The following is a 19,898-nucleotide window of genomic DNA, read 5'->3' as shown; positions in this document are numbered from 1 at the left end:
CCACTGTCCTGTCTCTGAATAAAAGCATAAAAAATCCCCCCCCCCCCCAAAAAAAAAAAACTTAGAACACAGAAAAAGTCAATAAGGAAAGTGTGGGTCTGTTTATTTTCTTCAAATTATATTTGTTAATTTTTACCATTGCTCTTTCAAATAATAAACAATAAGAGCAATCATTTCATTTGCAGTGGTTTCTAAACAGCCATGGAGTGAACTAACATAATGTAACAAAAACTGTAATATTTCATTGATTAAAAAATAATCATTCTTTCTTCTGATCCAACTTTAACTGGTCTATTCTTGACTCATATAGTAACCAGGTTTGTGTATTGACTTGAACTGACTTTATAGGACAACACGGTTATTTCAGAGAGCAGAAGGAGCTGGAACAGGAGATAGAGAGGTGAGAGTGATTGTTAAAGAGCATGAGTATATTTTGAAGAGGTAACTTAAGAAACAGGATGTTACACTAAATCAGACACATTAAGATATGTGGTAAAACTAATTGCTGACTAAGTTTAAGTGCCTCTACATTAAAATGAATTGTTGGTTTCACAGAATTCACCACGATATCTTTTATGGCTGATTTATTTGTACATCCAGAACCTACAGAAGACTGTTATAAACAACATAAAAACATTAAGGGAGATTAAAACTGATCCAAATCAATGAAGTGAATGTGAGTTTTCTTAAATCAGTCTGAACAACCCCCCCAGAAAATAAAAAAGACCATTTCCCCTAATGTTGTCCCTTATTCTTAAAATGTCAAACAATAAATCCCATCACTCGCCGATTGCTCTTAAACATACAGACATGAACAACTAAGAGTCTAAATGAAAGCTAGCAGCTCTGTGACACTGTAAAAATGCTCTGCAGTGCTTTGTGTGAACAGCTCATTTGAGCATGCTAACAGGCTCAAAGTCACTCAATGCTAACATGCTAATCGTGAATAATTAGCAGTTAACATAAATTACTTTCAAGGCTGAGCTAGCGGTATAAATTCTGCAGGTATTGTGTCATAAACTAAAAATTACTAAAAGAAAGTCATGGGGGGGTCTCAATCTACCTGGATGTTTTATCAAAAATGTCAACGTCATAATGGAATAAAGAAAAAAACATCTGGACATTTTTTGTACTCCATCTTGGGAAACTTGAATGTCGGTGTACAATATTTAAAAAATCCATTTGCTTGAAAACAACATTGCTACCCACAGAGCTCCTGTTATAAAAAAAATCTACTTCACATGTCGACAGTCACGATGTTCTGTGTCCAAGAGAGAACCCTACACCCTGTCCCCCCACACAGTCTCCATCTTCTGCACATGAGCCTTTGAAGACTTGGAGAAGGTGCTTTTGACCACGTTGAGAGGTGCTGCCTTGCCGCTCAGGTAAACCTTATTAAGACAAGAGGGAAGCAACGCCTCCTCCTCCTCCTCCTCCTTCTGCTGCTGCACCTTCCCCTCCACAGCTCCCACTCTGCCCTTCTTGAATTGTGAACAAGAGTAGGCAAAGATGTAGCCGGTCATGAAGGCATCGAAGCCCGCCCGGTGAGTTCCTGTGTCTGTGTTCTTGTTGTGGTTGTTGGACTGAGATGGAGATGGATCACTCGGCTTCTCTCTCTCTTCCTCTTTTGTTTTGCTTTCCTCGCCTTCCTTTGTGTCTGCAGTCGTGTTCATGTCGTCAGAAGTTGTGGCGGTTGTTGCAGAGTCACACGCTCCGTTCCCATCTCCATCTCGTCTCGTGGTTTCTTCTTCATTCTGTTCAGAGTTTCCGTCCTTGTCATTTAAAGGCTCGGCCCCCTGCTGTTCACCTGGTGTCTCTGCAGGATCCACCTCCATGTGGGGAATTTTGTTTTCGGGGGCGCCGTCAAAGATGGATGAGGCGTCCGGGGCCTTGCCTCCACCTTTCTTCTTCTCTCTCTGTCTCTTCCTCTTTTTCCTCTTGTCCCCTGAGCTCTTCTCGTCCTGGAGGATGATCAGGTCGGTGTCATGGGACGACGGACACTCTGTGCCATTTGGACACCATCCGAACGCCTGTATGACAACAAACTGCAGTTAATAAAGGTTTCACACAGAGTTACTAACTGGTTATATTCTGCCTGTCTCTTCTCTGTTTTGGGTGTAAACCACAAGTTTCATCACAATATGATTCATGGATTCTCTGGACAACAACAAGATATTAGTTCAACTTAGACTGTCCTCACAATGTTACATTCAAAAGACATTTTTACACAGCTGTGTTTAATACTTGATTCTGATTTGCCAAATACGCATAGCAACGGCTGCTGCTATCCCTCGAGTGACAAGAACGAACAGTTGCTATGAAGAGCTGGCTGTTGCTAGGGATGCGGTTCTAATCAACGAATCTGGAGGACTCAAGAGGCTTTCAGATAGAATGAGGCGTGCGCTGGGAACGGCAGGGGACGAGCGAGCACACGCGTCAATCATCTGCGTAATAAAGAAACCGGGAAAGTAGTCACTTTTCTGATGCACAATGTATCTGTCCACTTTTGGGTTTAAATCTGGCCTTTCTTCTGCGGAGGAGGAGGAGACGAGCAGCAGAGAAAAGGAGGGTGTGTGTGTTCATGAAATCGTGTGTTAATGAGTACGACAGGATTTGGGGAGAGTTTAGGCTCGTCCAGTAGCTGCAGCTCTATTATGACAACTTCACAAGCACGACACAGATGTCTGCCTCTTTTTAAACACATCTGGTCCTGTTGAGAGGGAACTGTTGGAAAGGTATTTCCAAACTAGAGCTTTCTTGCCGATGTCTCGGTAGGTGTTTAAACTGGTGGTTAAAGTGAAGCTCAGGAAAGTGGGACACTTTAAAGTTTTCTGCGATCTGATCTATTAGACGTGCAGAGGTGACATCACGGTATATTGCGTCCAAGTTGATCATTTCCTCCATCCCGCATGGACAGGAAGCGGGACCTTGATCAGCTCATGTGGATACGCTGTAGTGCCACGCAACACTTGTTGCCTGTACACTTTCACTATGGACTGTTGGTCTTTTGTCCCTTATCTCACTCACGTCCATCATGGTGATATCCATGGTAGTTATGTTTTATATGAATGTATTTATGTCATTGTGCTGTTTTTTTATGGATGTATTGACTGTATGGACCTCTGTTGCAAACCAAATTGCCCCACGGGGACAATAAAGATTTTCCAAATCCAGACACATAGACAATGAGTGGGTTTTAGAGTGGCACGCGGCACCCTCAGCATCTTATCCGAGAGGCCCTTAATTGTAGTCACATCACTCCGCTGAGAGAAGTCCGGTTTATTTGAGAAAGATGCAAAAACTTCAGAGAAATCTACTAAACTGAAGAAGCCACATGCAGTAAACACGATACTGTGTTAGATATGGGTATGATTTTAAGATTGTGAAAGGTAAAACTATTTTTATTAAGAATCCAACATTGACAAGATGAGAATAATCAAACAGATGGTGGATGCGTTGATTTATACAGACTTTTTCACCTTATCTCACTTCACCATGAGAGGAAATGTTCAGTTCTTATGAGTTATAACCGCGAAGTTACCTAAAGTTAAGAAGGCTACAGAATTAACCGACACAGCTCTAACTGCATAGTCCAACTGACTCTTTGTTAGGGGTTAAAATAAATCATGTCATAAAATAATTTCCAAATCAAAATGTATGTCATATGATTTATTTTGTAAGTCTTGTATGTCTTGTCATATGTCCTATCCTATAAATCTGTTGGCAAACTGAGCATTTAGCTCAAAGAATAGCTGAGCAGTGTGTTAATATTAAAGAGCTCATATTATGCCCTTTTTGGGGTTCGTATATTTAATCTATGTACCTACTTTTGTACGTTCACAATCGATAAAGTCTGAAAAAAGTGTCTGTTTTCATGTACTGCTCCTCCTTGCTCCCTCTACGCTCTGAGTCCGTCAGCTACACTCTGTTGAGCCCACACTGTTAGACCCCACGTGGGCCAAGTCTGCTCTGATTGGTCTGCCGATCCGCTCTGTCGTTATTGGTCAGTTGCTCAGCACGCTTCTCGGAAATTTCAACATGAGCTGCAGGGCTTGCCACAACGAGCCAATGGACTTAGATCAGTGATCTCACACTGACAATGACGCCGCACTGACACATTTTTATCGAGGGGGGCTAGAACCGAACGTTACATGCGACTAATGCTACAGGGAGGTAGGAGAAGCCACGTTTCCGTGGACTTTGCATTTTTGCACATAGATGTGCCTGAACATGCACAGGACACTTGGAAAACACACTAAAGAGCATATAAAACCAGAAAAAGCAGAATATGGGACCTTTAAGAAGTGGAATAATGAGAGTGAGCGGGTTGTCATAGCAGAGAAATACCTACAGGGGGAGCCAAGACCTCTCTCTCCGTTTCACATGGGGGTCCTGCTCACTCTGTAGAGTTTCATTCTGAGATAACAACCTGCCAACTATACTGTACATTACCCCTGACATTACACAGCCCTGCTTAATACAAACATTATATCAACTCATGAAACAAAAAATCATAAAACTGAAAGATTCCTCTGGGCTAAAACCGTAAATTAAAAAAACTCACAGAGAAGCGTTGACAGATGTTAGTCTGCCCCTCAGGAGGAGCCACAGCTGGACACGGCCTGTAGTCCACATATCTGGACATCTGACCCCCGTACTGACAGAACTCTATGTGGACGTGAGGCTCGACGCCTCCGGAGGTCACACTGCGACTGTTGTCCAGCTTACTGCAAGAGACAGGAGATAATGTTTGAAATCACTGAATAATCCTACTACACAGTAATATGTCCTAACATAAAGAATAATAAACACACACACTTTGAACTACAGGCTCACCATTTCTTATAGGCATACTCCAGATAGGAGGCGGTGAGGCGGAGCTCAAACTCTGTGACATATTTTGTGTCGTAGATTCCAGCAGGAAACATGTCTGATAGGTCGGCCGTGAAGGTGGCCAAGCGATCCGGTAGATGAGCGTAAAAACTCTGGAAGAAAGACACAAAATTGAATGTTTTTTTACAATAATGCTAGAGGTGGAAATCAGGAGAAAACACAAAAAAGTGGCCACGATAACACGATACAGTGAGTCAATTAAAAGTGAAATTAAGGAGCTAATCTTAAATTCTGATAAGCTGAATCTCCAAAATTTACAGTCACCTCGTTTTAAATATACATGAACATTACTTAAAGGTCCAAAAAGTTTCTGCTCGTACACTAACAACTTGGTAAGATGGTGTAATGTTCTACAGCAAAGTATTTGTTGTTAACCTGATGAATCAAGAACATGTGAATGTGCACTGCACACTTTGTAACTTGATCATACCTGGTAAAGAAAGGCCATGTCGATGAGGCCGTTGTGGAGCACCAGAGGTTTCCTGGCCCGCAGCAGTTCAGTGAATAAGGCCCTGATGTGCACGCCCCGGTCGTCTGATCCTCCCTGAACGAGAAGGTAGAGTGTGAGAAGACGACTAATAGCTCCAATACTTTTACCAGAGAGGGGCAGTTGTTTTTGTAGTTTCTCAATCTTTGTTATATCTGCCTGTACAAGAACGATGCTTTAATATTTACTTATTTATACTTCACATCAGAAAGATAAAACCTCTGCACATCCATGGATATAATCCTTTGTGATGCACAAATCCAGACACACAAGAAGCAGACAAATGACCATTCACAGGACTCCCCCACAAAAACAAACAATGGGACACACAAACTTAGAAAAAAAAAATACAATGATGGTATGCTGTGCAGTCAGAAACGTTTGTAGCATACTGGTAATCATTTCAAAGGGGAACTGGAATATTTTTCTTTACATTAATTTATAAGCATCTTTCTAGGAGTACTGAAATTAGGGCCTGGTTGATACAGGATGTTTGGGGCCGATACCGAGACCCATATTAGGGTGAAAAAAGTTCAGATACCGATATATCGGCCGATATCTTTCTCAGAAATATCTCAGATTTTTAGAAGCAGATATAGATATACACACACATTTATTGAGTTGGTCCATGAAACGTTGATATCAAACACTTGTGAAAAAGATTTAGAATGAAGACAAGATTTTTTCTACAGTTGAACAAAAACCTTTATTGGCCAGAATAGCATCAGTGCACTGATACACTATTTTTACTAAGAAATTAACAATTATAAATGAAGGTATAAATCATCAATCAATCAAAAAATAACTTAAATTGAATAAACCTAGTTATATCGGCTCATATCGGAGAGAAAATAATAGTGACATGACATGCTGATATTATCAGCCGTCCCATTTATCGGTCGGGCTCTACATTTTTTTTTTTAGTGTTTTGTGTCAGAACTTTTAGGAAAGTTGTTTTAGTTGATTCTGCAGTTAGACAGAAAAATCCCACTTTGCAGTTTGGAATCTAATCGCTTAGTCTTCTGAAAAACGTCTCGAAAAACTCCCCGATCACCTTCCAGTATTTTGTGTTGAATCAAACTGGTGCAAGTGTACTGGTGAGACGGGTGGGCTGCAGTGTGGGTAAGATTCTCATCTAACTTTTCTAATTTAGACCTATCAGATCACCTTCCACGAGCTACAAGTCACGGTGGAAGTCATGATCACACGAGCATTCACCTGTCACCGATGAACCAGGATATGATGGGTTAAATAAAGCTGTAGTGATGAACTAAGGGGCCTAACAGTGCGGCACAGATTCACAAGAATAACACAAAACACAGAGCAGAATGGAAGTATCATCAGCACCTTATTGTTGCCTTTCCAGTAAGGGATTCCATGTGCGTACTGCTTGTTGAAGTCGAATCCGTGCTGGACCAGGAACTGCACTGACTGAGGCTCTATGATGTACTCCTCTGAGCACAGCAGGGTGATGTTATACACCTGGACCAGGTACGTGTCTGCAGCCTGGCCAAGGGGGGGGAGTGGTTAAAAAGACATCGACATCACAAAAGAGATACTTGTGAAAATTCTGAGAACCATGTAATTGTCATTTATACCAGTATCACATGCTCAGAATATATATTCATACATATGACCAAAACTCTGAGTGGAAGTTGTACACAGCTGAAGAAAACGTTGTCCTGTTGTACCTTGTTTTCCACTTTCTTGTAGCAGCTGATTCCCAGAGACAGGATGGAGCGAGAGCGGGCAGCGTGACAGATGGCTTTATATCTCTCTTCTATACATCTGAAACATGACAGCACACGACAGCAGAGCAAGATTAGATCACTTGCATGCATGGCTTTCAGCTTGACAACCTGTCCATCAGTGTTTCAGGTGATCTATTTACTCACTGAGCCAGCAGGGATTTTCTGTTTCCAAGACCGCTCAGTTCCTAAAACAACACAGGGAACAAATACTTCTTTTTAAAATGTATTCATATACCTGCAGAATCAATTGACAAAACAAAGAGCTACATAGAAGAATAGATAGATTTACTTTATTGATCCCAAACTGGGAAATTGTGGTGTTACAGCAGCAGGTTATCAGAGCAAATAAAACAATATAATAATAAATACAAAGTAAATAAGCACTAAAAATATTTATTTTTTAAAATAAGAATAACACGAAATATATGCACTTCTAAAGTCTAAAATGTGAAAAATTAAATACATACATTTGTCAAGCATGTCTAACAAGTTCAAGTTATCTTTATTAGTCAAATGCACAACATAACAGGCAAAGCAGTCATAGGGGGCAATGACATTTTTGTGTTCCAAGCTCTCCTTAACAATGCAAAGAAAAATACAAATCAAAAAATCTAAATAATAATAAAGAAAGAAATAAAAAAATAAAAATAAAAAATAAATAAATAAAAGAAATAAAAACAAAAACAAAAATAAAAATAGTATAGAAACTAACTAACTGAATGTAAACAAAGAGGTGTAAATGTGCAAAAACAGTGATGACAGGTGTAAATGTGCCACACAGGTATAGATACTGACATGAAGACACACACAGCAGCACTTACCGTGTCCACTGCAACAAAAGAAGATGATTTGATAGCTATAACCATAGCAGGCCAAAGCTCTTTGAGGTTATCATTCTGGACATCAATCACTGGAACTACCAATGAAGATGCCATGTTTGTCTCAACTTTAATCTATAAAAACAGCAAACCTATAAACGTGTTTGCAGCCACCGACAGCTTCCTGTAATGCTAATGAAATTTAGCAAACGTAAAAAAGGCTGCTAATGCTTCAACTATTGGTCATTGTGTGTCTACGTTGTTTCTTTCGCATCGTCATACATTCAGTGATTATTTTAATAATCGTTTATTCGCACTTATTTGAATCCGCAGCCTACCGCTCCTCCACCGTAAACATTTCAACGTGCTTCAGGGGTCCTGTGGATAAAGCTACGAGTAGTCTGATCTGTGCCTGAGTGTAAAGGAAACACCCCAAGCCGCTTAATGTATGTATAAAATTAATTATCGTACTAAAATCCAAACATTTATACAGAATTGGCAACTTTTTGATTTGCTGTGTTACCCCCGTTTGTCTTTTGCGCTTTTAAGCTAAATCATTTTCAATCAGGCTGTTTCATGGACACACACAAACAATACGTCATCATTCTTAACCGTCGTACACGAATTCCGCCATTTTGGCTCAAACAAAGTCAGAAACATTTTATCTCTGGGAAATATTTGACATTTTATCCATAAATAGGAAGTGAAAAGTCGTCAGGGTATCACCTGTGTTTCCACTAGTTGTTGTATATCGCAGAGGTTACCTTTTCTGTTTTAAATACCTCGCACATAGTTTGATAAAAAGTGATTTAATTAAATCTACAGCTGAGCCAAGCTCCTCTTGACGTGTGCTATATTTATCTCTGCTGCTGCAATGGGTGGCTGCTCAGCTCCAAACTGCTCCAACTCAACCAGCATAGGTAAACAGCTGTTCAGGTTCCCCAAAGACCCCGTCCGGAAGAAGAAATGGTTGATGAACTGTAAACGAGACTTTGAACCAACTCCTCACTCCAGACTCTGTCAGGTAATCTGACCCACACAGGTGTATATTTATGTTTTACAAGAGATAATACATCTATCTGAAAGACACAAGACACAGTGTTAGATGCTTTCCTCCTGTCATACCTGAGTGCTTTTAATGTTTCTCGTGTTTGGGTGTCTTATAAGTTGGATAAATTATGTAAATATCCTCTCTTGTGTTTTTTTTTAATAGGATCATTTTGAGCAGAACCAGTTTGAAGAGGTTGCGAGGTCTCCAGCCGGAGGGAGGAAGCTGAAGCCCAATGCCATCCCCACTCTGTTCAGCAGTGCAGACCCTCCTTACCCTGCAGCCACTACTCAATACATCCTAATGCCCATGAAACCAGAACCAGGTATCTGAGCGTGCAATCAAAGTCCATCTTTAAATATGTTGTGTGATGTTAGATCTTAGTGAGGTCTGATGGGTTCTTTGGCCATAGCTCCTGGTACCTGAAAAGTTCCTGAACTAAAGCTATCCAGCCTTGAACTGTGTGTTTCTGTGTGGGATATTGTCAAACTCAAGCCTTAGATATGCAACAACTTGTGTTCAGCATTCAGACAGAGCAAAGCAACTCTCTCTGAACAGGGTTTCCTTTTTTCTTTTTTTTTAATCAAAGATGAAACAAAACACTTCTGCAGCTGACCTCCCTGTTCGGCTAAATGTGATCAAAAGATTATGAGTGGGTGTTGGACTGAAATCAAGCGGCAACCTCCGGTGTTGAAAAATGAAGCCAAGTGCAAAATCCTGCAGTTCATCAAGGGTCTGCTTGAGGCTGGCTCCAAGAGCCCTAAAGTCACATACACACCCCATTCATAAATGTTCGTTTTTACTGCAGAAATAAACGTGTTTACAGCCTGGTACAAAATAACCAAATAGGTCTGATTATTTATTGTCATCACTTGCACACACTTGTACAGGGGGTGATTTTTTTTTTTAAACAGCTCAGTTTTTATTTTGAAAACAAAACGTGTTATCCATAGTTAGGCGCTTAGCTGACATGACTGACAGGTGGGCGCGATGTAACGGTCCATCAGGAGGCTTAAAACCCGCTCCAGCTCTCAGCCTGTCGTTAGGTTGACTGAAACAACCGGAGACTGTATTTCCAGCATGATGATGAGACACTGCAGCCCCCTGCAGTAACAGATGGGTGAGGCCACTCTGGCTTCATCTATTAATATTTACAATATATGACTGAAATGCACAAAACGTAAACTGAAAACAATAGGGTGTAAGATCAAGGGGAAATTAGAGGTAGAAATGCAACATAAGGGTATTAATATTTACTGTATGTTTTCATAGATATGAGATATATTTATGAGGACTTCTTTCCTTCCTCTAGGGAGCATAAAAAGAGTTGTTACCTACGATAGTTGTACCTGTGTCCTTTCTTAGTTTATATAACAGCCAAATACATTTCAGCTCAGGTGGCATATTTGTTAGTCGAGGTACTATATGTGTAAAATGTACTGAATGTATGCCAGAAAACAACAACATAAGTGAGACATTACTCTGTGTCTGTAGTAGAGAAGGAGCTGAATTTTGGGGACCACGGCTATGCCCGACGCACACCTCTGCCCGGCATGGAGGATGAGGACGCCGAAGACCATCAGCCCTGCACGCGCTGTCAACTCCTCAAGAAACAGCTGGAGCAGGAGATGCAGCACACTGCGAGGCTACAGAGGGAGGTAGGATAACTGTTTGTGTCTCTTTGAATAAAAAACGCACGTCTTTCTTGTTTTTTTTTCTCTCATTTATTTATAACCAATAAATCTTCCTGACCATATTATAGTAAATAAGTAAACAAGATCAGATTTGAGCTTAAATCCCAGAGATATTTAACTGTTGGCTTTTAGTGACTAGACATGGGCAGCTGCCTTATAACATTAATTAGGAGAGGACATCAGTTAGTGAATCTTAAGTGTTCACGTTCATTTAGTATCCCCATAAAGTTGTCCTCTGAAATGTCTTTCAGGCAGAGGAGATGAAAAAGCGTCTTTACCGACTCGACCGCATCGAGAAAGGCCTCCAGAACTTTCTGTACGAGGACCAGATCCGTGCCCTGTCCCTCAGCAAACGCTCCCGCCGTGCCGTCTGGTCTCCGGAGACCATCCTGAAGGCCCGAAAGATCCGCTGTGCAGTCGGCACCAAAGGCTACGAGTACTTGAGAGAGCTGGGCTACCCTTTGCCCTCCTACAGGACTCTGTGTAACCGCCTGGAGACGAAGATCATGGTGACGACCGACATGAGCTGCGAGGAGCTGGCCGAGCTGGGCCTGGGGCTCATGGCGTCCTGTGACAGCCCCACAGAAGGGGTCGGAGACAATGATGAGGAGGAACTGATCGGAGTTTTGTCCTGATTTTTGTTCATTTTAACAAAGGGAACACTTCAGAATATGCTCTGTTAGGGTGTGACAGACGATGGCCAAATAGTTCCTCTTACCACATCCTTTAAAGACTGAAAATGTGTCCTTTTATTAACAGACATTGTGAGTTCACTTGTTTGAACTGTCACACATTTGTGCTGGAGATCTGCAGCTGTTGGGGCTTGTAGTCTGTGGTGTTTCCCACCATGACGATGCGGAGCTCCAATATGTGCTGCCTTGTCCGTGGAGATGAGCGATGTAGTCGAAGTAGACTACCATTAATGGATTGTTGATGTGTTGACAGTGGACCCATGATTTGCAAAAGGTCTGTTCAACAACATCTTCTGATTGTGTTTAATGTCCAGTGTTTCACAGGTAGTGAAGTCAAGATACTCAAGTGTACTGAGCAGAGTCAACACAGATGAGTTCTTTGGGACTTGATATGATACAGGTGTAAGAGGGGAATGAAAATGCACTTTTTTACATCACATGCAATGATTTTGCACCACTGTGACTGTGTTCATTCATTCATGAGGCTGCAAATATCTCATTTAAAAAAAGTCCTGGACATTGTCAACAGTGTGGATTGATTGCTCAGCTGTGATGCTCTGCTACATCTGCTGCAGGTAGTGCTGAAAGTATTGTAAACTATACCCAACACTTTGCTGAACAAACTGTATGATGGCACCATTTCAAAATCACCTCAAGCTTTGTTTTCCACATAACATTTTCTGAAAGAAAAGTTCTCATCAGTTTTGCTCATATCAAGAAAAAAAGTTCTCATGGAAAAAATATTCACCAAACACGTATCTGTGATGGGTCCATGTCGTCCTGTTAATGTTGGCCCACAGATATGCCGGTAGAGGACTCCTTCTGAGAGCAGATTAGCTCATGTCGTGGGTAAGGTAGCCAGAGTATAAAGATTTCAGAAGAAGTATGGAGGCATTTAAATATGTTACACTATAAACTGCTTTATATACAATATACAAGCTTTATGTAGTGGGGGAAGAATCCCCCATATATGTATCATTGATGATGCAGCAGCACACAACTTGAATAAAAGTGAATGTCAAGAAAGGTTTAAGCATTTTAACATTCAGTTCAACAGTCTGGCTTTGTGTCAAAAAAAAAGTTGTCAACACAATTTGGATTCATTTCCTTAAAAGAAGAATGTGCGACTTCTTGATCCAGTAGAGGTCACCCTTGAGCACCAGCATGCAACCAAAACCAGCTCCTGTTTGGGCGACACCTCCGCTCTCCTCCAGCGACACACCTCCAACCCCCCTCCCCTTGTGACAACACATCCAGGGACACGTTATTCTTACTCATTTTAGATAATACAGTCATAACTCAGAGAGATATTTTCACAGGATATACATGATTTCTGCTATATTAATGTGTAAAATGTTGATGTAAACACAGCTGCCACAACAACACAGCCGGCAGGACACGTGCTTCTCACTCGTTGTAGACAGTCATGACTCGGCGAGTTATTTCTGTCAGCAAGTTTAAAAAAAAGACTAAAAATGTTCAACAGGAGAGATTCTTGATGAGTGATACCTTCGACGATTTGTTTTGCCAAATATAACAGTTACACATGTATAGGACAACATCAGCAAAGATAAAACACACTCCACTTTGTCCAAAACAGTGAACTGTCTGCACCCCAAACTATTTTTTTAATCAAAGAAGGTTTAGTTTAGTAAATAAAGTATACAATATAACTTTAATTTATGAGAACTTTTTTTTTACTAACTTCCAAAACAGTATGAATGGAGTAACCATACAATGAATACTTCTTAAAGGGCCCTGCCAGTTCAGTATAAAAGACATTAAACAGTTATAACAAAGAATATTTTGTAGTGTGTTTAGTAATGAGAGAGGCATATATTACACTACATTTAAAGGTATATTGTACAAAGCACTGACAGGTGAAGGCAGTAACAGTATCAGCAGCCCCCACATCATTAAAAAAAAACTACTGTAGTTTAAAAAAACGGCTCACTGTCCCATCAGGTGATGTGATTAGCTTCTGTCTAAGTTATCTTAACCCTACATAAGAGTGACACTGAGTGACACACATGCTTGGGCTCACAGTGGACTTTGAACAAACCACTCACACCAGAGATAAGAGATGTTGTTTTGCTTGTTACCCGAGCTGAACTACTACATGAAGAAGCAATTAAGGTGAAAATATTTACACGACAAGTTACAAATGTTGCACAGATTTGTAAAGACTGATCAATACTTCACATGTATACAGAACAGTTCACATTTCTGACGACGAAACACTCTGCAGTACTTTGGACGCTGTGACCTTCTCATGCAGGCTGTCATTGATTTTGACCTCTTTCAAAATTGGAACCACGGTCTTGTTTGTCTCATGGTGGCATTCACCTCTAGTGTAGCCTAAATCCGTCTAAAGCCTGGCACACACATTAAAAAGTAAATATTACTCAATCATTTTATGTATGTGAAAAACTAGAAGTTTATTTGATTGTACACAAAACTCAGACGACATTTCTAAGAATATTTTTTTCACTGAAAATTAGGCCCTATGTTCCCACATTTCTAAGATTTTTCTCAAAATTAAACCCTATGTTCCCACATTTCTAGGACATTTTCAAAATTAAGGTCTTGTGTTCCTACATTTCCCTTCAATTTAAGCCCTATCCTCCCACAAGATTTTTTGGAAGCACTTTATCGTAAATGAAAGAGTAATTTTATGCAGCAGCAAGTAAAAACTAAACCTTATCATAATTCTTTTTTTTTAAAAATGTGACTATTTTACTACTCCCTTCTGGAGCAAGCCGCAAGTGGACACTCAAGGGACTGCAGTTTTTTCCACTTTTTAACCCTGGAGTTGACCGCTTAATATTTATTGTGTGCAAGAAGTAAATAAGTGGCATGACATCACGCTGTAAAAAATGACATCAACAATGGCTCTGTTACATTCCAAGTAAGCCATAACATCGAGTAAATCAGCATGCACAAAACAGCCACTGGGAATCAGCATAACCCAAAAAAAACACTATCGTGAATGTTGCCAGTATCTCTTTTGCCCTTTCTGTTGATATGTCAACATGAAAATGTTAAAGGGGGGGGATGTTACTACTCCGAGTATGTTAAAGTACAAATATAATCTCTCTCTCCATCCCTCTCTCTCTCTCTCTCTGTTTGATTTGGGGGACGTGCTTTCATCAACCCCCACAGTCTTTAAAAACAACAGAGCTTTAGTGTCTGTTTATGTGGGTCACAGGACAGAGGGAAGGAAGAGGTAAGAGCTTCTTTTTAGGCTTGTGTTTGGTTTATGTAAGCAACGATAAGACTTTCATCTAGAATGGGATTTTGTTGTCTTTCCAGAATGTTACTGTTGTTCATCAAAATTATTTCTATTCTCATTCTGAAGGTAGATCATTGCATTTCAGGTTTATTTATGTCCATTTAAACAAAATACTATTTAATTTGACACTGTAAATTCATGCATGTTTTAAAACTGTATTTTTGAAGTTGGTTCCCCATGCACTGACATACTTACTGAGATCAAATGTAGATTTTAATGTCTGTTATTTCAGTGAAATGAATTTTACATCTCATGTATCCACATTTTTATCTTTATTGATTTGTTTAGACAGTACAGTTCTTTACGCTGTAAACATCTCTGTCCCAGCCTGTCTTTGTGTGGCTGTCTGCCAGCCTGCTGTCCCTTTGCCCCCTGACATTCCTCTCTCTGTTTTCTGCATAATAAACTCTTTTTGCAGATTATCTCCACATGTGATGACAAAGACAATGAGGGTTTACTCTTTTAATTATTTGGGCATCAGACTGACTGGAGATTTTGTTCAGTGTGGGGGAAATCTGCCAAAGATTGAATGTGCTTTCATGCTGAACAACACGTGCTGCCCTGCACTGTTGTTCACAGAATGCATTCATTATTGAATGCTTTATATACAAAGTAGAGATTTGGCACAGGTATTGCAAAGCTAAAGCATAATGATTAAAATGAATGAACTTTACATTTCTTTCTTTGATTGTTTTTTTTTGGGATATTTGTCTCATAATATGATTACACATTGCAAAAAGGCCACATGCAGCACCACTTTGTCATTGTATCAACTGCTTTTTAAAATGTCAAAGTAACATTGTTTTCTCGCTCATCTTTCTCGTCAGGTAGTATCAGTCCAGCCAGGGAGGCACAATGCGCTCTCTCTCGCCGCTGTGGCTGTGCGCGGCCCTGCCAGGTCTGCTGTGGGCCTCATATGTCAGTCTGATTGTGGAGGGGGACAATGATGCCTCCAGGATCTGCAAACCTGCCCCCTACTGGGAGATAAAAGGAAAGGCGCCCATGCAAGAGCTGCTGGGAAGTGTGGTTGTGGTGGCGCTGCTGAAGGCAAGCTGACAGTTCTGTCTCACTCAGGCCTCCAAGTAAGGAAATGCATGGAAATACACATTTTCTTTTTCTTAAGATTATTCTTTAAAGGTAGATGACACGATAATTAACTTATGGGACTTCATACTTTTTGGGACTCCGTACGATTGAGTGTGGAAATGCCTTTCAAGAAAATAAAGAAGGACTGATTCCGATATTGAGCTCAAATGAAAGAGTTCAAATGTTATCTGGAAAAGCAGGTGATGCTCTTCACAGCTTTCACCTCATTTTCTATATGTCTGTCTGTAGGATTGGAGGCCTGCGTGACAAGCTTAAACGCAACAACATGACTGAGGTGTCCTTCATGATAGTAAATGAGCGGGAGGCTCAGTCCAGGGCCATGTACTGGGAGCTGAAGAGAAGAGCGTCCCCTGGTGTTCCTGTGTACCAGCAGGCTCCACTTCAGAATGATGTGTGGGAGGCTCTGGATGGAGACAAAGATGACTTCCTGGTTTACGATCGGTAAGGAACCAACTACTCAACACTTACAGATTGTAATGTCACACAACCAAAGTACGTTTTCACGAGATTAGTGCTAACAAAACATGCACAGATTAATTGAATTTGTCCTAGCTCTCTCGTCTTGCAAGTATTGTCTTGTGTCATCATTTTGTCTTTACTCCGTGCTCATTTGAAAAAAGGAAGAAACCACCAACGTGTGTGTTTTTAACTGGAAGTTACACTTTTGAAAGGTGTTTAAACCACAACAATCAAGGGGTATTAAAATGCATCTTGCAGATATAAACATGACTCATCATTTAGTGTATCACATTGTAAAAACAGCCAATAAAATAGTAGTAATTTTTGTCTGCTTTTTCATTCTCTGTCACCCTTTTTTCTCCAGGTGTGGACTGCTCACCTTCCATATCGTGCTGCCTTACAGTTTCTTGCATTACCCCTACATAGAGGCTGCCATCAGAGCCACTTATCAAACAAACATCTGCAACTGCTCTGTAAGTAATCACAAAACACATACATGAGGACCTGTTTGGTCGTAAAAAGACACAACCATTCATTCAAGTAATTTTCAGTAGTTTGTGGTCGAACAATTGGACAAAAGTAATTTCTAATGAATTGATTTCTAATTTCTTTGGACCATTTCACCAAAGCCAAAGATAAGCTTATGGCCAGCAAGGGGCGACTGCACAGGTTGCGAAATCTGATTGAATGCACCAAAATGAGAGAATGCACCTACATCTTACTTGATTCATAACTTAGTCAATTTTCACTTAATGAGTTCATGTTCTCAATGGCTTGTTTCAAGTTTTTGTCTATAAAGACTGATGTCAATTTTGTAAATTAATGCGTACCAATATTTAAACTAGCAAAGTAGTATTTAATTCTAACATCATTGTCTTTGCAGGCTAATTATACATCATCAAGTGGCCACAACAGCACCATAAAGAACATGACAACACAGTTAAATATCAACTCTTCAAGCACAACGCCCACACCTCAATTGGAAACTGATGATCGAGATGTGGACACCACTCCTATGATGTCTCCTAAACACCATCATTATCATCATCACCATCATCACCAATCTCATCACCACCAGCCCCTCCATCCTAGTCCCTAGAATCAGTTCCACCATGAGCACCATACAAGGCACAATAAAACTCATCATCACCATCATCAACCCCATCATCATCAGCATCATCATCATCATCACCACCCGCCTGGCAACCACAGTTATCAAGATGAGATGGACAGATAATTACGATGCCAGTTATTCCCCCCCTTTCACATGGCAGCCATTTTTGTCCGACATCAAACTAATGGTGGGAAGCTAAAATGCTGTTATAATGTAACAAGCAACTGCCTTTTCCATGTTGTTAGTCACAAATGTAGCAAAACTGATATAAATCAAAATCTTGAGAGCTTTCCGATTGATCAGCAACTGCAAAGGACAGTGGTTAGTGAAAAAACAGAGGGACATGGGCTCATGTTGTAGATCATTTAAATTAAATAGAAGGTACTTGTGCACAAATGAAGCGAAAAGTGCTTCATTTAATGGTTTAGAGTTAAACCATTTGTTGAGTAAGGCCCACATCAACTCTGTAAGGCTCAACAATAATCTGTGGCCTCACAGATTCGACCCCCTCCATGCTAGTTCTTACCGCTATCAAACCCACTCACAGAACTTTTTTGTGTTATCACACTCTTATTGTGCATTTCATTTGATCTCGAAAGTCGAACATTTTTAAGTAGCCAGTCTGATATGTCATCAGGAACGCCCCCTGAAGTCAGTAACCCGACTCAGAAACCTAGAACTTCAGTAACCCGAGTTAAATCCAACATGGCTTTTCCACCTTGTTACCATTCGTAACTGGAACGTGGTTAAATGGGGTGTGACGTTATTCGCAGCTCCGACATTCGGCTTTCGAGGTAAATGGAAAGCACCATAATAACAATGACTTTATTTATAAATCAACTTAAAAACTATTTTAAAAAATCCAAACAAAAAAATGCAAGAAAAGAAAAAGAGAAAAGAGAAAAACTGAGTAAGGAGTCTGTAGATGGATGTGAGAAAGAGGACATCCCATAGCCTGGCACACTCACAAAGGGTAGACTATGGGAAGAGAAGACAAAGCAAAACAAACCCATTTGTTTACATCAAAGAACTGCTAATGTTAGCATACACTTCCTAGCTTATTTCTAGTGTTAGCTAGGAATTGGCTGAACACAAGAATTACAGTTTGATAGTGCTAAAAAGATCGATGGGTAAGGATTCAATTCCTAGCTTACGTTAAATACAACAGCACCTAGCTTACTTCACTTAAGCAAGGAACCGGTCGAATGCTAACATTAGCTGTTGTCTGATAATAACTGATGGGTGATCAAATATGTCGTTTTACATTTTCAAATGGCCTAATGTCCCTCCAGATTTTCAGTGCTTGTTGTTTCTTCAGTTGTTCAGGAAACAGTAACATTTTTATGAACTTGTTAGATTTCTTTCATTTAGTCAACCCTGGACACAGTTAGCCTTCATGCCACCCTGAGTGTAAGCTTTGGATTGTTTGTGTTTTACTCGTTTTTGTTCTTTGGTAGGAAGGTTTGTTTTACTTAGGCCAATGTATTTTACCACTGGTGAAATATTTGTACTTTAATGGCAATTCATTGAGTAGTTGATACTCTGTTTCAGCAGTTGTCAGATTGTGGTTTTCTGTCAGCATGTCGACACCATACTCCTCTGTGTCGATAATGTCACCTGTCCTACCCTGTCCTCGCCCACTAATGAAGTCTACGGCGTTAAACCTGCCAGCAGGAGGCTACAGACGGATGTGTGTGGAGAGACTGAATGGACTGATGGTTATTGTCACACAGAGTCAGAGGGTGTTGATCACAGCTGATTAGAAAACCCCAGTCAGAAAACTGTCACAACACTTTCTTGACTGCTCAATTTCTGCTTCTCTCAGTTCTGCCTGTTATGATCTAGAAGTGATAAACCGTGCTGCTATCTGTACATATAACAAGGGCTTTGAGCATTAACATGCTTCCATTATTCATTTGAATGTGTGCAGGTGTTTTAAGAGTGATGTGCTCAATAAAATTAATATAGAAATCCAAATTAATCAATTTAGAAAATAAATTTACATCAGCAAAACCTGAATCTCTCACTTTTGTCGTATGCCGCATTACTGGATTATCATACTGTACATTGCTCCATTTAATACATATTTACAAAGACAATGTTTGTTGACTTTTGGGGCCTTGTTTTTCTTTGTTAGTCCCGATAATTCTGTTTTAGCAACATTCAACATTGAATATCATCCTGGATATGGTGGTCCTCAAGGAGTTATTCTAGGTCTTATCCTCTTTTCTCTTTATGCCCCCTCTGGGCAAAATAAAAGCCATTGTAAGGTGTTTCCCAACAGTTCTGGGAACTTTCTGAGAAGGAACTATCCACTAGGGAGTTTCCTGAGAACTTCACCCCATGGGGCCTGTTTTTGTCTGCATTTGCACCATCATGGTGATGGCTGATACACGAACCTTCAGAAATATAGTATAATAATATTAATAATAATAATAATAAGTAAATTGTATATAATTCTTTATATTATTATTTATTAAAGTATTTATTTTTCTTTATTACAGTTTTCACAATACAATAATAATAATATATATTGAGAATAA

At 40.1% G+C, this 19,898-nt stretch overlaps 3 protein-coding genes across 4 annotated transcripts; 2 read left to right on the top strand and 1 right to left on the bottom strand.

The window, feature by feature from the left end:
- Positions 1-407: 407 nt before the first annotated feature.
- Positions 408-8,336, bottom strand: toe1 (target of EGR1, exonuclease). The gene is made up of 8 exons (XM_061043977.1): positions 7,953-8,336; positions 7,276-7,316; positions 7,072-7,168; positions 6,728-6,886; positions 5,324-5,437; positions 4,837-4,985; positions 4,565-4,727; positions 408-2,030 (listed from the first exon to the last, which is right to left on the bottom strand). The coding sequence occupies exons 1-8, from the start codon at positions 8,064-8,066 to the stop codon at positions 1,281-1,283; spliced, it is 1,587 nt and encodes a 528-aa protein (XP_060899960.1). The 5' UTR covers positions 8,067-8,336; the 3' UTR covers positions 408-1,280.
- Positions 8,337-8,571: 235 nt separating this feature from the next.
- si:ch73-382f3.1 (uncharacterized protein LOC100151273 homolog) lies at positions 8,572-12,425 on the top strand. Of its 2 annotated transcripts, none has more exons than XM_061043979.1 (4): positions 8,572-8,973; positions 9,163-9,322; positions 10,495-10,655; positions 10,943-12,425. In XM_061043979.1, the coding sequence occupies exons 1-4, from the start codon at positions 8,824-8,826 to the stop codon at positions 11,324-11,326; spliced, it is 855 nt and encodes a 284-aa protein (XP_060899962.1). In that variant the 5' UTR covers positions 8,572-8,823; the 3' UTR covers positions 11,327-12,425. The 2 variants fall into 2 exon arrangements, with proteins under 2 accessions (XP_060899962.1, XP_060899961.1); XM_061043978.1 differs by having other exon boundaries at positions 8,573-8,973; positions 10,492-10,655.
- A 2,064-nt stretch (positions 12,426-14,489) lies between these two features.
- selenop2 (selenoprotein P2) lies at positions 14,490-18,509 on the top strand. The gene is made up of 5 exons (XM_061043976.1): positions 14,490-14,609; positions 15,503-15,757; positions 16,011-16,223; positions 16,606-16,714; positions 17,125-18,509. The coding sequence occupies exons 2-5, from the start codon at positions 15,531-15,533 to the stop codon at positions 17,338-17,340; spliced, it is 765 nt and encodes a 254-aa protein (XP_060899959.1). The 5' UTR covers positions 14,490-14,609; positions 15,503-15,530; the 3' UTR covers positions 17,341-18,509.
- Positions 18,510-19,898: the final 1,389 nt, after the last annotated feature.

The sequence above is a fragment of the Labrus mixtus genome, chromosome 8 (genome assembly GCF_963584025.1).
Source record: "Labrus mixtus chromosome 8, fLabMix1.1, whole genome shotgun sequence".
In the NCBI taxonomy this organism is placed as follows: Eukaryota; Metazoa; Chordata; class Actinopteri; order Labriformes; family Labridae; genus Labrus; species Labrus mixtus.
Note: the sequence above shows the minus strand (reverse complement) of the source record. Positions and strands in the feature narration are given on the sequence as shown.